General features: G+C 40.1%; 1 protein-coding gene across 1 annotated transcript in view; it reads left to right on the top strand.

Annotated features, from left to right (window-relative positions):
• Positions 1 to 20,590, top strand: part of SIM2 (SIM bHLH transcription factor 2) — a 62,071-nt gene that overhangs the window by 16,406 nt on the left and 25,075 nt on the right. Inside the window, exons 4-5 of the mRNA XM_030284346.4 lie at positions 4,923 to 5,031; positions 17,956 to 18,041. Coding sequence (XP_030140206.4) covers positions 4,923 to 5,031; positions 17,956 to 18,041 — 195 coding nt within the window. The remainder of the gene's footprint in view (positions 1 to 4,922; positions 5,032 to 17,955; positions 18,042 to 20,590) is intronic.

The following is a 20,590-nucleotide window of genomic DNA, read 5'->3' as shown; positions in this document are numbered from 1 at the left end:
AGCTGAACTCACCCTTCCTCCCTGTGCAGAAGATAAAATAAACCCATCACCTAAAAAACTCAGAGGTCCCATCTCTAACTCATCCAAAATTCACCAAAACTCCCCACAGCCAGTGCTGCACCTTCACCTCCTGCTGATTTTTCTGAGGTTGCAAATAAACCCATCAGAATAAAAGCACTTTCTGTGTTTATAACAAGGAAAATCAGTCCTTATTGAAGGAAGAATTTCAGGCTTGAATTTTAGACATAAACTCCTGGACAAAAATTAAATTTTGGATAAAACCGTGACCTTTGAGCCTTTGAATCCTGTGGAAAAATGTGCATTTCCATGAGGAAGAATTTTAAAACAGGTGATGAGTTTGGGAAAAGCAAGAGCCATCCATGAGTGACACTTTTTAAGAGAAAACATCACCTACAGTTGATGGGGTTGGTCAGCTTGATTGGGTTTTTTATGTCAGAAAATCTCAAAATTGAAGGGATATTTATAGGAATATTTATTTATTTATAGGGAATTTATACACAGCCCATTCTCTCCTTATTTTTTTTTTTAAGGGAAATTCTCTGCTAAAAATACTTTCATTCCAAGGGCAAAACCTTCAGTGAAAAAAAAAAAAAATAATTCTTAACCAGAGATAAAATAATGAGAAGAGGGTTATGAGTGATGATCCTTGGCAATTTTGTCATGTTCTGAAAATGAAATGTCCATCACCAGAAGAATTTTTAGATTTTTTTAATGTAGGTGATAGGGATATTTATGAAAACACCTATGGGTATTTGCAGGATGCTTGTCCCCTTGGAATTATAAATAAACAGAAGAATTTCCAGGTATGACTCACAGGGAGATTTTGTGTTTTCTTTCCTCCCTGGCAAAAAATTGGATGTGGGGTGTTCCTGCACCCCACCTGTTTCTGGCCTGAAAAGGAGCACCCAGTGTTTTTTAAGGGCAACTTCTAGAGAAAATTATATACATGAAGCAGTGTAAATAATCTCCTTCCCTATTCCATCTTCTTATTTTCATTATTTCCTTTTCCTTTTCCTTTTCCTTTTCCTTTTCCTTTTCCTTTTCCTTTTCCCTTCCCTTTTCCTTTCCTTTCCTTCCCTTTTCCTTTCCTTCCCTTTTCCTTTCCTTCCCCTTTCCTTTCCTTTCCTTTCCTTTCCTTTCCTTTCCTTTCCTTTCCTTTCCTTTCCTTTCCTTTCCTTTCCTTTCCTTTCCTTTCCTTTCCTTTCCTTTCCTTTCCTTTCCTTTCCTTTCCTTTCCTTTCCTTTCCTTTCCTTTCCTTTCCTTTCCTTTCCTTTCCTTTCCTTTCCTTTCCTTTCCTTTCCTTTCCTTTCCTTTCCTTTCCTTTCCTTTCCTTTCCTTTCCTTTCCTTTCCTTTCCTTTCCTTTCCTTTCCTTTCCTTTCCTTTCCTTTCCTTTCCTTTCCTTTCCTTTCCTTTCCTTTCCTTTCCTTTCCTTTCCTTTCCTTTCCTTTCCTTTCCTTTCCTTTCCTTTCCTTTCCTTTCCTTTCCTTTCCTTTCCTTTCCTTTCCTTTCCTTTCCTTTCCTTTCCTTTCCTTTCCTTTCCTTTCCTTTCCTTTCCTTTCCTTTCCTTTCCTTTCCTTTCCTTTCCTTTCCTTTCCTTTCCTTTCCTTTCCTTTCCTTTCCTTTCCTTTCCTTTCCTTTCCTTTCCTTTCCTTTCCTTTCCTTTCCTTTCCTTTCCTTTCCTTTCCTTTCCTTTCCTTTCCTTTCCTTTCCTTTCCTTTCCTTTCCTTTCCTTTCCTTTCCTTTCCTTTCCTTTCCTTTCCTTTCCTTTCCTTTCCTTTCCTTTCCTTTCCTTTCCTTTCCTTTCCTTTCCTTTCCTTTCCTTTCCTTTCCTTTCCTTTCCTTTCCTTTCCTTTCCTTTCCTTTCCTTTCCTTTCCTTTCCTTTCCTTTCCTTTCCTTTCCTTTCCTTTCCTTTCCTTTCCTTTCCTTTCCTTTCCCCTCTTTTATTTTCTCTCTCTCTTTTTCTCTTTCTTTCTCTTCTCCATCTCCCCTTTCCTTATTTTTTTTCCTCTATTTTTCCCCTTCTTTCCCTACCCCAGTGAATTTTCACTCTGGTTAAAGTATCAGCTCCGTGTTGCTGTTTTTGTGTTTGCAGGGAGGGGCTGTTGGAAGGAGAAAGGAGGAATAGATGCTTAGGGGAGAAAAAAAAAAGTGAGTTTGCACAGCCCTGGGAAGGGACATTCCATGAATAATGCAGAAAATGGAAGGATGAGGAACATTTTAAGCAGGAAAAAAAGAAAAAAAAAGATTGCTTTGTTGGGGCAGACAACTTCATTTATTCCAAAGAAAAGGCAACTCAGGGGATCTGAGCAGAGGAGCAGGATTGGCTCAGAATGGCTTCAATTACTGCACCTCTCTGATCTGGGGGGCCTGAGGCACATCAGGCAGCTCAGAACAATTGACACTCCTTTCAAACCCCGCCGTGGCAGCAGCCTCCTGTTTTCCTTAACATTTAAATATTTTTTTAATTTGTTTTTTGGAGATACTTACAAATTTAAAGTCAGGAGCAACTGACTGGGATTAATTTCTATGTCAAAAGCAAATAATCCCAAAATTCTTCCTGATCTTCCCTGATCGATTCTTCATTCTCTGCATCTTCCTTTGCCTCATCCTACAGTGATAAGAAAATTTAGGGTTGGAATAAGGAAAATTATTTTCAATTTTGGTCAGTTTATGTGTGTTTTGTATCAAATTTTGTGTGGCGGAGGTAAATCAATTAAAAACCTCAAGCACCAGCATCTCCTCTGGATTCCCAGACTTGGAGGAGATAAATAAAGGAATTCAGCTCTGTTTCCAGATCAATTGCAGCTTCCTTTGCCTCATCCTACATTGATAAGGAAATTTAGGGTCGGAATAAGGAAAGTTATTTTAAATTTTGGTCAGTTTATGTGTGTTTTGTATCAAATTTTGTGTGGCAAAAGTAAATCAATTAAAAACCTCGAGCACCAGCATCTCCTCTGGATTCCCAGACTTGGAGGAGATAAATAAAGGAATTCAGCTCTGTTTCCAGATCAATTCCTCATTCTCTGCAGCTTCCTTTGCCTCATCCTACATTGATAAGGAAATTTAGGGTTGTAATAAGGAAAATTATTTTCAATTTTGGTCAGTTTATGTGTGTTTTGTATCAAATTTTGTGTGGCAGAGGAAATTAATTGCTAAAAGCCTCAAAGCACCAGCATCTCCTCTGGATTCCCAGACTTGGAGGAGATAAATAAAGGAAATCAGCTCTGTTTCTCCCTTAAATCCATTCCTGCAACTTTCTGGGGACTTTTCTCAGGGATTTGGGGGGTGGCAGGCAGAGCTGGCAGAGGGCAAATGGGGAGCACAAGTCTCTTTTTGGTTTTTTGTGCCACTGTGCCACAGTGGGAAAGGCAGGAACGCAAAGTTCAGGGCAGGACAGGGAACACACAAATATTTAAAGCAGATCTTCACTGAGAGTGCTTGTTCAGAGCAGTGAAAATCCATGGAAATCTGATTTTGGGCTCTCCCAGAGGCCATTTGTGTACCTTCATTTTTGTAGTAATCAGTATTTTTAATTGAAAAAAAAAAAAAAAAAGTGGAGTTCTTTGGATGTGTGTTTGTTGAAACCCCGGCTGCTGAGAATTTATTTCTGTGCTGCCAGGAGAACACTGCACTGACCTGAGGCCGTGGAGGAGCTTCCAAAATTCAATAATAAAACTGAGATTACAGGTGTGGGGTTTGAATGGAAGTGTGTGATATCACAGGGTGGGAAACTCAGAGTTGAAGGGTTTAGAATGCAGGAATAGATATAAAGCAAGATGGAGATTTTGGGGTGGAGGTTTCTCCTTCTCCTCCTTCTCCTTCTCCTTCTCCTTCTCCTTCTCCTTCTCCTTCTCCTTCTCCTTCTCCTTCTCCTTCTCCTTCTCCTTCTCCTTCTCCTTCTCCTTCTCCTTCTCCTTCTCCTTCTCCTTCTCCTTCTCCTTCTCCTTCTCCTTCTCCTTCTCCTTCTCCTTCTCCTTCTCCTTCTCCTTCTCCTTCTCCTTCTCCTTCTCCTTCTCCTTCTCCTTCTCCTTCTCCTCCTCCTCCTCCTCCTTCACCTCCTTCTCCATGGGTTTGGGTGGTTTTGTGTAATTGGATAAAAAAGTCCCCATTGTGGGCATGGGTGGTTGGGTATTGGGTTAAAAGTGAAAATAATTGAGGTGTCATTTCTTAATTGGACAGTTTATCCTTAAAAGGCCTTGGGGGGAGAGAGATGGGCTCCATTTGGAGTTTGTTGGAGTGAAGTGCTGCAGAACTCAGGGTTTGTGAGGCTGTGACAGAGATAAGAACTGATAAACACCTGAGTCCCAACAAGAAATTCCCTCTCACACATTTAATCCCGACCTTGGCAAAAAAGAAGTTAGGACTTGACCTGTGTCTGTAACAGTGATATTAGAATTAAGAGAAAATAGAGCTCAAGAGGCAGAGAAAACAAGGATATAAACCCATAAAAACCATTTCCAAACCCCTGTTTCTCAAATATCTTTAGAAAAAGTCATTTTGGCCCTGCTGGTGGTGGGAAAACACAAAGGGATTGTGTGAGAGCAGGTGAGAGTTTCTGCGAACCCGGAGGAACATCATTTTTATTTTAATATTTGCCTTCCTGAGAGGCATTTCTACAGCTCCAAGTTTTCCTCCCGTTTGTGGCAATTTAACATTTCTACAGCTGCTCTAATTTATCACTTCATTCCCAGCTCTAACAGGAGCTCTTCTGTCTCTGGTGCAACACCAGAAATTCCCACAAAAACCTCGCTGGCATCAATCACTGCTGAGGAAAGAATTAATTGGGATTAATGGCTGTGATTTGGAAGATGCTTTTGATCCACCCAGCCCATGTGTGAAAACTGGAGTGTTTGAGGGCAGAAAATGCTCCAGCTGCTTTTATTCCATGGTTTTTTCCAGGTGGAGCTCACTGGAAACAGCATTTATGAGTACATCCACCCCTCGGATCACGATGAGATGACTGCTGTCCTCACTGCCCACCAGCCTCTTCACCCTCACCTCCTGCAAGGTATTTCTGAGATCTGCCATTAAAGCACAGTGAAAAATAATTAAAAAAAAAAAAACCAAACGACAATTCCAGGCTAAAATGTGACAAATTGCAATCCAAAGCATTCCATGAACCCATTTTTATATTTATACATATATTTATATTTATTGATTTATATATATGTTTATATTTTATGGTTATATTTATAGTTATAGTATTTATAATTCTATTTTATAATTTTGTATTTTTCTATTTGTATTTGTATTTGTATTTCTATTTCTATTTCTATTTCTATTTCTATTTCTATTTCTATTTCTCCTGTTTGAAGCTGAAATAAGGGAGCAGCAGGAGCTCAAAACTGTGATCCAGGATTTTATGTTCTTACAGGGAATAAGGAACCCTCAACTGAACAATGCCTTTTATGCCATGGAGCTTTAAACAGGTTTTTTTCTTAGCCCAGTGGTGGTTTCATCTCCTTTATTTTGTCATCGTTGCTGAGGCTGCAGAAATCTTGTGGTGGCCTGGCTGTGCACAGCTCAGCTGAAGGCCTGAGTGGGAAAAGAACTAACAAAACATCAGTTAATTGGGAAATGGAAGAATATTTTAAATATTTTAAAAGAATTGCTTAATTAAAATTGGACAAAAAAAACCCCAGACTTAATATTCTCCACTGTAGGCAGAACAGAAATTGGTTTGGTACAGGACTTGGGTTTAGAAAATCTCATTTAAAAAGGGATTTTTTGTGGGAAATCATGTCCCCTTCTGCTGTCACCCACAGAAATATTGACCCCACCCTTTGTGTGTGAAGCTGTCACCTCAGTGTTGCAATTTCTGTGTCAGAAACAAAAATATTCTCATTTCTTCAGTTTGTGCTTCCTTGGGGCAATTCTTTGAATTTCAAAGATCAGAACCAGTCTGGCTCCACCACAATGGAGCTCCCACTTGTATTTCATAATTGATTTATCTGGATTTATTGATTTAAGCTGCCAGTTTTTGTCAGTCTTTTCCAAGCACAGCTCTTAAAACACAAGAGGAATTTTGGATTTTTTTTTTTTTTTCCAGTTTTGGTGCCTGGGCTTGGTTCTGGCCTCTGTGATTCCATCAGGGCAGAACTGTGAATTCTGAATTCAGGGAATGTTGATGTGCCTGGGAGCACCTGGACTGCTCCAAATGCTGGAACTGCAAGAATTATCTCAGCCTCCTTCTCTTTTCTCCCTCTCCAAACAGATTATCAGGGAAAAAAATCCTCCCTTGGTGTTTTAGAAAGCAAATTCTTATTTTTCTGAAACTCCTCTATATGATTATTTCATATTTTGTTCATTCCTCTGTTAGAATTTAAAAAAAAAATTGATATTTTTAAAAATCAGCATTTTCCTCCCTTTTTCCAACTTACTGCAAAACAGAGGAGACACCCCTGATGTAAATAATTTAAGGGTGATTTTCACGGTGGGACTGGATTATCTTTAAAGTCTCTCCCAGCCTCAATAATTCTGTGAAATCCAGGAGTTTTCATGTGGGTTTGCTGATATCCAGAATTAGTAGTGAGATATTTTTATATCTGCTGGCTTGGCAATGGCAGCATCCTCCTGTTTTCTTTAAAATTTAAACATTTTTCAATCCATTATTGAAGATTTTTACAGATTTAAAGCCAGGAGCAACCGACTGGGATTAATTTGTGTGTCAAAACCAAATAATCCAATAATTTTCCTGTTCTTCCCAGATCAATTCCTCATTCTCTGCAGCTTCCTTTGCCTTATCCTACATGGATAAGGAAATTTAGGGTCGGAATAAGGAAAATTATTTTCAATTTTGGTCAGTTTATGTGTGTTTTGTATCAAATATGCATTATCTACAGCTAAATCTTTCTAAAATGCACGGAATGAACAAATATTTATTTACTGTTGTCTTCCCTGTGCCAGTAATTCCCTTTCCTGCAGGGATTTATCCATGAAAATCTTGAGGTAGCACCTGAAACTACCTGGCCTGCAATTACCAAAGCAAATTTTTCATTTAATCCAGTGAAGACTTAAAAACTATTGAATAAATGACAGGAATGAGGCAACTTCTGCCTGTATCTGAGTAGATATTTTCAATATTTCAGTAAAACATGGAGTTCTACAAATAACTTAAAGAGCAGTGAAGTGAAAGTACCTTGATTAAAAAAACAAACAAACAAACAAAAAAACCAAGAGGAAACCAGACTATTTTAATGGCATTTTTTTGTCATTTCAGTTTGATTTTCTCTCTTTAAATCTTTTAAAACATGCCTGAACCATCAAGTCACTGGGTGGAATCAAAAATTTCCTTTTAGAACTTTATTATCTTCTAGATTTCTGCAATCTGGGGTGTTGCTTAGGCATAAAATCAATATTTCACTGCAGACACAGACTTTTATATCCCAAATTTCCAGCTTGGCTCACAGTTCTTGCCTTCCTCAAGATGTTTCCCTCAGCTAAAGCTCAGATATTTATCTCCATTTTTAGTCCAGCAGCTGTAGCTGGATAAGATCTGTTTTGAGAGGAATAAAATCACAAATATCAGCAATACCTGTGCTTTGTGATATTCTGATACTGGGATTAAATAACCCAGAGCACAGATGATTTTTGACTTCTGGTTTTAGAGTTTCTGTAAATGTGGGTGCTGTCTCTTTATTTATTTCTCAGGGAAATGCAAATTATTGCTTTGCATAAAAACACACAGTGAGTTTCTTTACACAGTCCTCACTGTCACATTGTTTTTCTTCAGATAAATCAGTTGAAAAAAAATAAACCCCATATTGTTTATAAAGCATAAAAATACTTAAATTATTATATTTTAATCTTTTAAACTTTGCCCTGGGTGTCCTCATGGTTCATGTAGAACAAGGCACAGCTTCAAACACAGATTGCAGCTCATTTGTTTTCCTAAAAGACAGGGAAATATTCGAATAATCACATGATTCCAGAAGTTTGGATTTCATAGCAATTTTTTTTTTTTTTTTTTAGGGTTAGGATTAAATGTATGAGATGGTATTCCTTGTTTGGACTTTATTAGTTTTTATTGATATTATAGTCTTACAAACCATGAGTTTTACACTACTTAAATACACTAACAATGGAGCTGTATTTTTTTCTCTACAAGGTCTTTTAAGGATAAACTGCCTAATTAAGTAATTACATTTAAATGATTTTTACTTTTAACCCAATAACTAATTACTTGTGGTCTGCAATGTGGTCTTTTTTATTTAATTCCTCAATACTACTTAAACCTATGAAGAAGAAGGTGAAGAAGAAGGACTAGTGTCTTCTCTCAAACCTCTATTTTGTTTTATATATATTACTATACTTTAAAACTTTAAGTTTTCTACACTGTGGTATTCTATTCAACTCCTATTCAAACTCCACACTTAAAATCTTAGTTCTATTATTTAATTTTGGAAGCTTTCTCTATGGCTTTAGGTTAAATGCAGCGTTCTCTTGGGGGTCAGTGACTGTCAGCAGAGAAAATCCAAAATTCTCAGGATTCAGGGTTCCAAATCATTCCAGGATTCTGGAATGAGGAAGTGACTTCATTACTGTGTGCACAAATTTCCAAAGAAACAAAATACTGGGAACTAAAGTATGGATTTAGAATTAAGAAAACCCCTAAAATTTCAAGGAGCAACATCTGTGCACTAAAACCACAAAAGTTCAAATCAGAATAATGCAGCTCAAATCAGAATAATGCACACATTTTTAACTGGGAGTTTGATCAGACACAGGAAAAATATTCTGAAATCATTCTGAAAATTATTTTTTCCAGTTTAACATCTCCAGCTCGAGGCTTGATGTCTTTGCAGAAGACAGAATTTAGGCAAAGAGAAGTTATTTATCTCAGCACAGGAGTAAAAGCCTTTGAGAGGAAAATTTAGGAAAGGAATAAGGAAAATTATTTCAAATTTTGGTCCATTTATGTGTGTTTTGTACGGAATTTTGTGTGGCAGAGTAAATTACCTGCTAAAAAGCTCAAAGCAACAGTATCACCTTCAGATTCCTGGTCTTGGAGAAGATATTTACACTTATATTATTTCTATTTCTATTTCTATTTCTATTTCTATTTCTATTTCTATTTCTATTTCTCTGTATTTACATATATTTGAATTTGAATTTGAATTTCAATTTCAATTTCAATTTCAATTTATATTTATATTTAATGACTGCCCAGGTCACTTCTCTGATTTAATGCTCCTTCAGATTTTAAGTCTCCAGACCGTGACACAATGAAAAGCATAAACCCCGTGAGCTGTGGAAGGTTTGGAGAATTTCAGCTCAAACTTACAAAGTTTTTAAGCTGCTTTTAACTTGCATGACCAGCATAGAAAATGCAAAGCCATAGGTGCAGGTCCCCTTCTATGGGAGAAGAAAACAGCTGAGGGTGTTTTGGGTGTGGAGAAGGAATAATCTCCCTCTCATACACATCAAAATTGGGAATGGCTCAGCAAATCACCTCATGTGAGTGTTCAGGCAAACTTTGATCATTTGTGACAAAACAAATCCATCCTCTTCAGTTAGTGGCTGTGGGTTAGCAGGAAAAACAAGAAATAAAAGAGGAGAATATTCTGATATCTGCTCCAAGCTGTGAGCCCAGATGATGTTAATATTGTTCAGGTGTTCCTGGTGTGCAGCACCTGGGTGTGTTTTGGGTTGGTTTGGTGGCTGTGAGCCTCAAACTTGAGTTTCACACTCCGTGTTCCACCTGCACGGGCAAACATTGGGGTTCCTGCGCCTCTGTCCCAAACCAGGGTCAGACAAAAGCAGTTTCTGAGCCTGCAAAGTGAAATTTGTGACTGACCACAGCCTCGGGGGCTCCTCCTTACTGCAGGACCTGCCGGGTGCTGCTTGTGCTGCCCTGCCAAATTCTGGCTCCTCCTGGAATATCCTGAGTGGGGAGGGACCCACAAGGATCATGGAATTCTGTCCTTGCCCAGACCCCCCAAAAATCCCACCCTGGGCATCCCTGGCAGCGCTTCCCAAAGTCTCCTGGAGCTCTGGCATTCCTTGAGGAGCCTGGGCAGTGCCCAGCACCCTCTGGTGTTGTTGTTGAGATGGAAACATGACATATTTATACACACGCCTGTGTAGAGATAATAATGGTCACTGCTGGAAGCCTGGGTGCTGAAAATTTCAGATTTTCTGTGCTGCCAGCACTGACCCCCAGGAGAACACTGCACTGACCTGAGGCCGTGGAGAAGCTTCCAAAATTCAATAATAAAACTGAGATTACAGGTGTGGAGTTGGAATGGAAGTGTGTGATATCACAGGGTGGGAAACTCAGAGTTGAAGGGTTTAGAATGCAGGAATAGATATAAAGCAAGGTGGAGGTTTTAGGGTGGAGGCTGCTCCTTCTCCTTCTCCTTCTCCTTCTCCTTCTCCTTCTCCTTCTCCTTCTCCTTCTCCTTCTCCTTCTCCTTCTCCTTCTCCTTCTTCTTCTCCATGGGTTTGGGTGGTTTTGTGTAATTGGATAAAAAAGTCCCCATTGCTGACCACAAGTAGCTGATTAAGTTAAAAGTAAAATTAATTTAAGTATCGTTTCTTAATTAAACAATTTATCCTTAAAATGCCTCATAGAAAAAAAAATCTCTATTTTGTAGGTTGTCAGTGTGAAGCACTGTAAAACTCACAATTTATAAAACTGTAATATAGACAAAAGCTAATAAATATCTAAATCCGAACAAAAAATGCCATCTCACACATTTAATCCCAACCCTGACCCTAGGAAAAAAACCCAAAACTCAATATTACTTTATTACAAGGTGTTTTCAAGTTTTATACCCTTAACAAAGCGTGATCTTAAGTTATTAGTTATATTAAAACAGCTAATTATATTTATTGGGCAGAGTAAAAGCTTACTGCATTTTACTGGTATAAAGTAATTAATGTTAATAATTAATTAGTAAGAGTTTACAGCAGATTATTAAGGTATGAATGTTGGTCACTAAGGCACTGCTAATATTCATTGTGTATTTATTTTATCAGTTCCTATGTTAACAGCCTTGGTTTTTTCCTTGCTATGGATAAACTCCTATTTTATTAATTTCTTTTCCTGCTAACTTAGTTGTTTGCTCTGCAGACCAGCTGCTAAGCCTGTCTACACCTGGGCAGTGCCCAGCACCCTCTGGGGGAAGAACTTTATCCTAAAATCCAACCTAAACAGCAGCTCCAGCAGCTCCTTGGGTCCTGTCAGGTCACAGATCAGAGGTGGCCTTAGGAGGAGCTGCAGCCCCTGAGGAGTTTCCCCTCAGCTTCCTCTGCTCCAGCTGGACATTCCAAGTGTCCTCTCCTTGTGTGACCCCTCCAGGCCCTTCTCCATCCTCGTGTTCCTCCCTTGGGCACTCTCTGAGAGCTTTTAGATCTTCCTTCTATGCTGGCACCCAGAGCACCCCCAGCACTTGGGGTGAGGATGATCAAAAGCAGCTCCAGAATTTCCTGCAGGCCTTGAGGAGTTTGAACCTTTCCTGTCCTCACACGGAGCTTAAATCCAAACATCCAGGCCAGCCCAAGCTGCCAGAGCTCAGCAGCAAAGAGTTTTGGCTCTGGCATGGTGAGGGGACAAGGCTGGCAGGGGTTTGTGACACTGATGCCTTGGGAAGGCTGAGCTGGAGCAGAGGCTGGGCAGAGCTACAGAATAAATTCGGGATTTATGAAAGGATCTCCTCCATGGATCCACCTTGGGCAGCACCAGAGCCCAGCCAGGGCTGCACCCAAATGACCCAAAATGGCCCCAAAATGCACGAGCGCTCCCGGGGGCTCTCCCTGGGATCAGTTCTGCTCCATTGGCACCTTGGAGTTCATTGTCCCATTCCAGCTTTAGCCCAGGCAGTCCCACCCTGCTTGTTTTTCTCTCTCCAGCCCACGCTGTTTGTGCTCCTGGGCTGAGATTTGGATCATTTGTCCTTGGTGCCCAGCTGGGGCAGGAATTGTTTTGTCTCTGCTCTGTGCACAGAGCTCACCATCCCCTATATGAATCCCAGACCCACACACTAAAGCAGCACAGAACCTGAAAAATAGAAATGCTGAACCTGAGGCATCAATGCAATGCCACCAAGTGCCCTCTCCAGGGGTCATGAGTGCTTTGGAGGAGGCTGAAATTGGTGCTGGGTTTCAGGGACTGGGTGCTGAGGGCTGCTCCAGGATTATTGATCCCATCCAGCTCCCACCAGAGAGGTCTTTGAAGGGAAAACCATGGAATGCCAACACAAGCTGGGATGACCATGGGCAACCAGGACCTTAAGGCCTCAAATGTCACAACCAAAACATCTGGCTTGATGCAGAAATCTTTGTTTCCCCGTTCACAACACAGAGTTTAAAGCTTGTAGCAGGGCAGCAACACTTCCCAACCCATCCATCTCTTGTCCTGGCAGCTGCTGCAAGTGAGACAAGAAAATAAGGAATATTTGCACTGCAGGGTAACCAGGAGAAGGAATTAATCAATGCTGGCCTTCCATGTGTGTTTGCAGGCAGACATTGTGTGTCTCTTATTGTTTTTAGATGATTTTCCTGGGATTTGAAAGCTTTAAAACACATCCATATCTTCCCAAATTTTGCTGACTCACAGGGCGATGCGTGGCATGCTAAAAGCAGTTTATTAACATTCCCCAGAGCAGGGAGAGAAATGTGAAAGTTCCTGCAGCTATCCCAATTTTCTGCTAACAGCTGGGTCATTCAGAAATGATGAGTTACAACCTGATGGAAGCTGCAGAAGAATGTGGAATACATTATGTCAGCCTTTCCCCACTGCACTTGATGCTTTAAGGGCTCTGTTTCCCTCAGCCAAGCAACAAATCCCTGTGCAGAATTTTCCTCCAACTTCCCTACATGCAGAAATTTCATATTTAAAGACGGGAGTAGAAAAAATTTGCATCTGGTAAGATGTTTTTTGCATGAGTTTATGAAGAATTTTTTAGCAGTACATAGGCAAAATACCAGCATGGATAGGTATTTTAATTGCCATTATTTTAAAAATATTTTACAGGAGAACCATTACTGAGAGGTGATGGCTTAATATGATCCTGTTGCCACTGTTTGTTAGGGTTACTTTAAATCTGAGACACATAGAAATAGTCGTTTTAGAAATTCTAATTTTCAAATTATAATTATAAATTTTGATTTGCAAAAGTGGAAGAAGAGGCCAAATTGCTGACAACTCATTAAAACATCTCTTTTCATTGGTAATTAACAGCAAAATTTACCAAAACAGAGTGTAAAAAGTTGTTATTTTCTTTTTTGCTGAGTTCCTTCCCCGTGAAGACTTTGGGAGATTCACTTGGAGGAGCAAAGGGGAATTTAGGGGAATGTCAGTAAATGGCTGAGTTTGGATATGATAGGAATGCTAATGGAGAATTTTCCCTCTGCAGCACTGCCAGGATTCTGAACACAGGCACGAAACAGAACAAACTGCCCAAATGGGGAGGAAATTTGGGCAGTTTGTGCAAGTTTGGAACTCCAGGATGGGCTGACAACAGAACTGGTTTTGCTTTTCTACCACAACAAATCATTCCCAGGGAAAATTGAGGCGTTTGGAAGCCCCTTTTGCCGATCCTGGATTCCCACCTTCTAGGATTATCCTGAAATTGTGGTTTTTCCAGGCATCTCTTCTGTATGAGCCCTGCACCTCCTTTTTTTGGTTTGGAATTTGGTGTCACCCTTGCTCAGAATGAAGGGATGGAAGTTGTGGTGTCCTCTGTCCTGTTCAGCCTGGAGAGGAGAAGCTTCCAGGAGACCTCAGAGCCTTTTCCAGTGCCTGAGGGGCTCCAAGAGAGCTGGAGAGGAACTCCTCGTGAGGGCAAGGGGGAATGGATTTAAACTGGCAAAGGACAGGGTTAGATGGGATATTGGCAATTAGGAATTGTTCCCTGGCAGGGTGGGCATGGCTGGGATGGAATTCCAGAGCAGCTGTGGCTGCCCCTGGATCCCTGGCAGTGCCCAAGGCCAGGTTGGAGCACTCTGGGATAATGGAAGGTGTCCCTGCCCATGGCTGGGGTGGCACTGGATGAGTTTTAGGATATTCCTCTGGGGAAGAAAGGCTGGCACAGCTGGGATTGTTCCCCTGCACAGGAGAAGCTTTGGGCTGAGCTCAGGGTGGCCTTGCAGGGCCTGGAGGAGCCCCAGGAAAGCTGGAGAGAGACAATTTCCAGGGCATGGAGGGACAGCACACAGGGAATGGCTTCAAAGTGAAAAATTACAGGTTTAGATCAGATATTAGGAAAAATTTCCTCGCTGTGAGGGTGGGCACAGCTGTGGCTGCCCCTGGATCCCTGGCAGTGCCCAAGGCCAGGTTGGACACTGGGGCTGGAGCAGCCTGGAGCAGTGGAAGGTGTCCCTGCCATGGCAGAAGGTAACACTGGATAATTTTTAAAGTCCTTCCAACCCCAACCATTCTGGGATTCTTTCTGTCTCTCACAAATCCATAACCTTGTCTCCATCACCAGAGGCAAGCTGAGATCCTCCCGAGATGTCTCAGCAGCCCCTGGGCTGTGTGGCCCCAGATACTCTGCAGATCCCACCACAATTACAGCAGAGCAGAGCCAAAAAAATAACCAACTAAAAGGGACAAAACGGCACAGAGTGTCGGGGGATGGGCAGTGAAGTGGATTTCTGTTATCTGTGTTTTCATGGAACAGTCCAGCAGGGACACAGGGACAGGTTGTCACACGTGGCCTTATCTCCAGAGGGATGCAGGAGCTCCAGACAGGCACAAGGTGGACAGGAGGGAAGGTGGAATCAGGTGGCCATTTTTAGGTGCTCTAAAAATCCTTCTTTTCCATTTTCCATCTCTTCCACTGGAGCTGGAATTTGGATTTTCAGCCCAGCTGCTCTGTGGAGCAGACACAAATCACTGGCTGTGGCAAGAGCTCCCAACTTTAATGCTTCTTTCCACTTTTTCTTTTTTGTGCTGTGACAGATGAGATGCCCCATTCCTAAAGCAACAAATGGGCAGTTTTAGAAATATTCCTTTACAAAGTGGTTTTGCAACAGAGCAGTGTCATATTTTGCTAATGTCAAAATCTGGAAATAGGAGATAAAAGAGCAGCTTTTACCTCAGAAAAAACAAAGGCATGAGAGGTGAAGCTGTGGGGGGAAAAGTTCATGGTGATCTTTCTTTCCTCACTCCACTGAGCAACAAAAGGATTCAGTGACTGTTTTCTGTCAAAAGAGATTAAAGACGGATTGGAAAGCAAAGATGGATTTCAGAGTTGCTCCTCTAGGGATGGACAGCCCTGGCTTCCATAAACAAAACCATAATTTCCCAGAAATGCTCAGAGGATCCTGCTTGGCAGTCATGCAATGGGAATGAACAAATGCACAAATTTTTATCCAAAATATCGAGACTCCTTTTCTTTACCCTGGCATTTGTTGTGTTTATGAGAGTATGAAAATGCAAATCTGTGAAACAGAAAAAAGCTGGTTTATTCTTGCCTTAAATTCAAACTGTATTCCAGGATAGGCTAATAAAAGAAAAGGGATTTATGGAGAGGAGACCCTTTGTAGAAATGGTGCTCTGGGAAAGAAACACAACTTCTCTGTGTCCACACCAGCATGGATTTTCTGTGTTCTTATCCCCAGGTCACTGTGCTTTAGCTCTGGGAGGGTGTTTGGACAAATCTGGGCTGGCATTTGAATGAAACCTTTTAATTTCTGCCTCATTTATAGCTTTTACTGAATTTATTCAGCTCCATCTGTTCAGGCAGGGAGATCTGTAAACTGAGCAGGCCATAGAGAAATAATGATTAAAATAGAAATAATTGTTGGAACAGAAAAACTTTGTTGAGTCTGGTAAGGGAAATGTGGATTTGGGTAAAAAATAAGCAGTGGTGCATTTGAAATGGACATCCTGGACATGGATATGGGCCATGATCTCATGGAATCACAAAATCATGGAATGGTTTGGGTTGGAAGGGACCTTAAAGCTCATCCAGCACCCATTGGGTGCTCCAAGCCCCAGTGTCCAACCTTGGACACTCCAGGGATGGGAAATCCACAAGAATTCGGATTAATAAATAGATAAAATAAATGGATAGAATAGAATAGAATAGAATAGAATAGAATAGAATAGAATAGAATAGAATAGAATAGAATAGAATAGAATAGAATAGAATAGCTGGAAGTGACCTACAAGAATCACCCAGCTGTGATATTTTGAGTTTTGCTGTATTCTGATGGATGTGGCAGCATCCAGCAGGATCCCAGGACTTTATTTTCCTTTCAATCAGCTTTACAATTGCAATTCTAATTCAGTTATTTTTCACTTTGCTGCCCATTTCTCCTACTTTTGGGGGTACTGGGGTGGGGGGTCACACTGGTAAAGTTAACACAAAAGCTAATTATTTAGTTTTTTATGTTTATTCACAGTCTTGCACATTCCAGAGCCATTCCTGACTCATGGGATGAGGCTTCAGCCACAGCAAATCTCTGCTGTGTGGCTTCCCCACACCCAATGTGTAAATTTGTATTTAAAACTCTACAGTGGGTGTCCCACCTCCTTCAAGTTTTCCCCTTAGGGATCTAATTTTAATTAGAGAGATAAATGGGAAATTCAGATGCTCGGGAAATATTTCTTTCCCCTCCTTGCTAAATCCTTTTTCTGTGGTTATATCTTCAGACCTTTAACCCCCAAAAATAAAATAGAATGAAAATAGAATAGAGAACATGTTGGTTGTGAGGCTCAAACCACTGCAGGTGTGTGGCCAGGAGTGGGGAATTGGGTAATGGAGGCACAAAAATCAGGAGTAAAACTCAGCAGTTAAATCAAATTAAAGATCCTAAGTGATGATAGCAAATTCTGGTTAAAACAAAAGCTGAGGACCCTTCTGCTTCCCTGCTTTTCCTATTCACAGTGTGACCACATGGATTTTCTTCCTTGTCCTGAAATAGTTCTGCCAATCTGCAACCTTCAGTAAAAAATCAGAATGATTCCTGGCATCTGAACCATTATTGAGAGTAATTACCATTACAGAGAATAATATTCTATATTATTCATACAAGAAATAAATAGAATAAATGGAATAAATATATTGTATATAACTCATATTCTATCAGAATATTCCTGCCTCATATCCTTAGCAGAAAGTCTGTGTGTGCCTGACCAATGGCCACCAGGAGATGGTCATTTTTTGGAGTTATCCATGAGGATATTTGTTTAAAAACAACCTCCCAGAGTAGTTTTGGAAGTCAGACACTGCACATGGAGCCCAGAGGGGCTGGGCATGACCAGCCACGTGCACTCCAATTATCACAAACCCACTGAATTTCCTTCTTTCCCATTCTGTTGTTATTCTGGAGGTTCCCTCAATTTCCCCACGCTCCAAAGGACATTTTTCCTTCCCTTTACCAATAGGGACTGGTGTTTGTCTGGAAACAGGAATTCCTTGTGAAGTGTTGGAACCCTGGTTACTGAGAACTTCAGACTTTCTGTGCCAGCAGGCACTGACCCCCAAACCCACTACATTTAACCTAAAGCCACAAAGAAAGCTTCCAAAATTAAATACTAAAATGAAAATTATAAGTGTATAGTTGAACTCGAAGTGTGCAATATCAAATAGTAAAAAACTCAGAGTTAAAAGCTTTAAAATATAATATATATAAAAAAAATAAAAAGTGTAAACCAAAAGCTAGTCCTTCTTCTTCACCTCCTTCTTCATGAGTTTAAATATTATGTAATTAAATTAAAAAGCCCACATTACAAACCACAAATAATTCAGTGTTAAATTAAAAAGAAAAATAATAGAAATATATTTTGTTAAGTAAAGAGTTTATCCTTAAAGAAACTTATAAAAAATAAGATGAACCAAAATGGCCCCAAAATGCACGAGCGCCGATTTCTTCTTCTACCTAAAGCTGAAACATCACCACCTCTGGGAAAGGCAATGTTGTGGGCAGGTTTGGGATCTTCAGGAATAAATCAGCAGCAAAATGTGCTTTGTGCTTTCAGAATATGAAATTGAGAGATCCTTCTTCCTGAGGATGAAGTGTGTCCTAGCCAAGAGGAATGCAGGCCTGACCTGCAGTGGCTATAAGGTAATGTTTATAAATTACTTCTTCACCCCTGAAATATTTGACAATTGGCAAGTTTATTTATTTAGGTGTTTGGTTTGGGGTTTATTTTTACTTATGTGTAGCTGAGAGCAAAGTGTGTGATGAGAAGAATCAGAAAAATCCCCCAAATGCCCTCAGTAATTCCAATTTAAGCTTGGTGACATACTCCCTCACCTTGGTCCCTGGGAATTATTTGGAGCCAGCCCTGGAGCTCCCAGGAGAATACAGTTTGGTTGATAATATATATATATATATTCTCCCTGTTCCATGGGGGAATAAAACAGTTTGGTTTTATTCCCCCATGGAACAGGAGGCAGGTGAGGCAGGAACCCAGACACGGGAATTTGGACATTTTCCACATCCCACCCAGCTGCACAAGGCACCTCCTTGGCCTCAACACTAAAAAAACTCAACCATTGCCATCCCCTCAGGGTGGAATTGTACTAAACCACCCAGTCTGTTTATAAATCTTGCTGTTTGTATTATTTTTTTTTTATTTATGACATGAAATCAGAAGCCACAGCAAACACTGTAGTGGTAGAATAACATCTGTCCTTTGAGTAGTTTTTATTTTCATATTTGCAGGCAGATTTTATTCCCAGATTTGCAGTAGTTTTTATTTTCAGATGTGCAGGCAGTTTTTATTTTCAGATTTGCAGTATTTTTTTTTTATTTTCAGATGTGCAGTAGTTTTTATTTTCAGATGTCCAGGCTGTTTTTTTATTTCCAGACTTGCAATAGTTTTTATTTTCAGATTTGCAGAAGTTTTTATTTTCAGATGTGCAGGCAGTTTTTATTTTCAGATATGCAGGCAGTTTTTATTTTCAGATTTGCAGTAGTTTTTTTATTTTCAGATTCGCAGTAGTTTTTATTTGCAGGTGTGCAATAGTTTTTATTTTCAACTTTAAAAACAGTTCTTAAATTTACAGGCAGCTTTTATTTTCAGATGTGCAATAGTTTTTATTTTCAGATTTGCAGAAGTTTTTATTTTCAGATGTGCTATAGTTTTTATTTTCAGATGTGCAGGCAATTTTTATTTTCAGATTCACAGTAGTTTTTATTTGCAGATGTGCAATAGTTTTTATTTTCAACTTTACAAACAGTTCTTAAATTTACAGGCAGCTTTTATTTTCAGATGTGCAGTAGTTTTTATTTTCAGATATGCAGTAGTTTTTATTTGCAGATGTCCAGGCAGTTTGAATTTTCAGCTGTGCAGTAGTTCTTATTTTCATCTTTACAGGCAGGTTTTCTTTTCAGATATGCAGTATTTTTAATTTTCAGATGTGCAGGCAGTTTTTATTCTCAGATGTGCCGTAGTTTTTCTTTTCAGATGTGCAGGCAATTTTTATTTTCAGATTTGCAGTATTTTTTATTTTTAGATGTGCAGGCAGTTTTTATTCTCAGATGTACAGTAGTTTTTCTTTTCAGCTATGCAGTAGTTCTTATTTTCATCTTTACAGGCAGTTTTTACCTTCAGATGTGCAGTATTTTTAATTTTCAGCTGTACATTTGCTGCTTTTTGAGCTCTGGGTTCACTCTGCTCCACCGGGGAGGGTCGTTCCCGTTTGTTCTGCTGGGGATTCATTTTGGGTGGTTCAAAACCCAAAAAGCAAAGCCTGGAAGAGGAGCAGAGCTCTCTGCTCAATGTGCTCAAGGTGCAGACGTGGATCTGTCTGTTTGCACTCTTCTTTACCTGTAGGCACTGATAATTCTTCATGACACTGAGCCCTGTTTGCTCAGCTGCTCCCCACAAAAATGGTCCCATCCCAAAGCTGAAGCTGAAATCAGATTCATCTGAGCTTCAATAGTGGCATCTCCACATGGCTTTGGGGGTTTTTGGTTTTTTTTAATTCCCAATTATCACTTTCTTTGGCTCACTATTAAAAGTTTGCACAGTGAAAAATCAAAGGATTTCTCTCATCTAGAGAGATGTTGCCCTAAATTTATTCCATGCGACTGTGCTTAAAGTCAGGGCTTAATTTTTAAGAAATCACCTCATTAGCTGAAGCACAGAAAAAACTCACAGACCAAGTGATGGGGAAATTGAGATCTGCTGAGAGATCTTCTGACTGTGCTTTTGCTAAACATTGAAATCACCGGAGAGGAGGAAGGTTAATCAGGAGGAGCCAATTTCCAGGTGATGTTTGGTAGGTTGTTTAGAGCAATAAATACGCTGAAAATAAATTCCCTCCCACAGAACACAGTTAAAAGAGAAACAAACAGAGAAATTCAGAAAGCTGGCAGGGGCACTGATGATTTCTGAACACCAGGACCACACTAAATAAATCTTCTGGCCTGGAATAGTCCCCAGGTTACATTTCCCCCTCCCCTTTAGCTGACACTGAATTTTTACAGTCTAACACTGTCATTATCACCTCTGTGAGCAGCAGTTGTACCCAGGGATCCCGAAATCTGAGCTCAGGACCTTGGGCTTGGTCACGTGTCAAAAAAAACCCAAAACAAACCCAAAACCCTCTGATCTTGAGCAGAGAACTTTAAAACTCCTTTCTTGTGCATTTGCATAAACATCA

This window comes from Taeniopygia guttata, chromosome 1, assembly GCF_048771995.1.
Source record: "Taeniopygia guttata chromosome 1, bTaeGut7.mat, whole genome shotgun sequence".
Taxonomy (NCBI): Eukaryota; Metazoa; Chordata; class Aves; order Passeriformes; family Estrildidae; genus Taeniopygia; species Taeniopygia guttata.
This window is presented reverse-complemented; position numbering and strand designations above follow the sequence as displayed.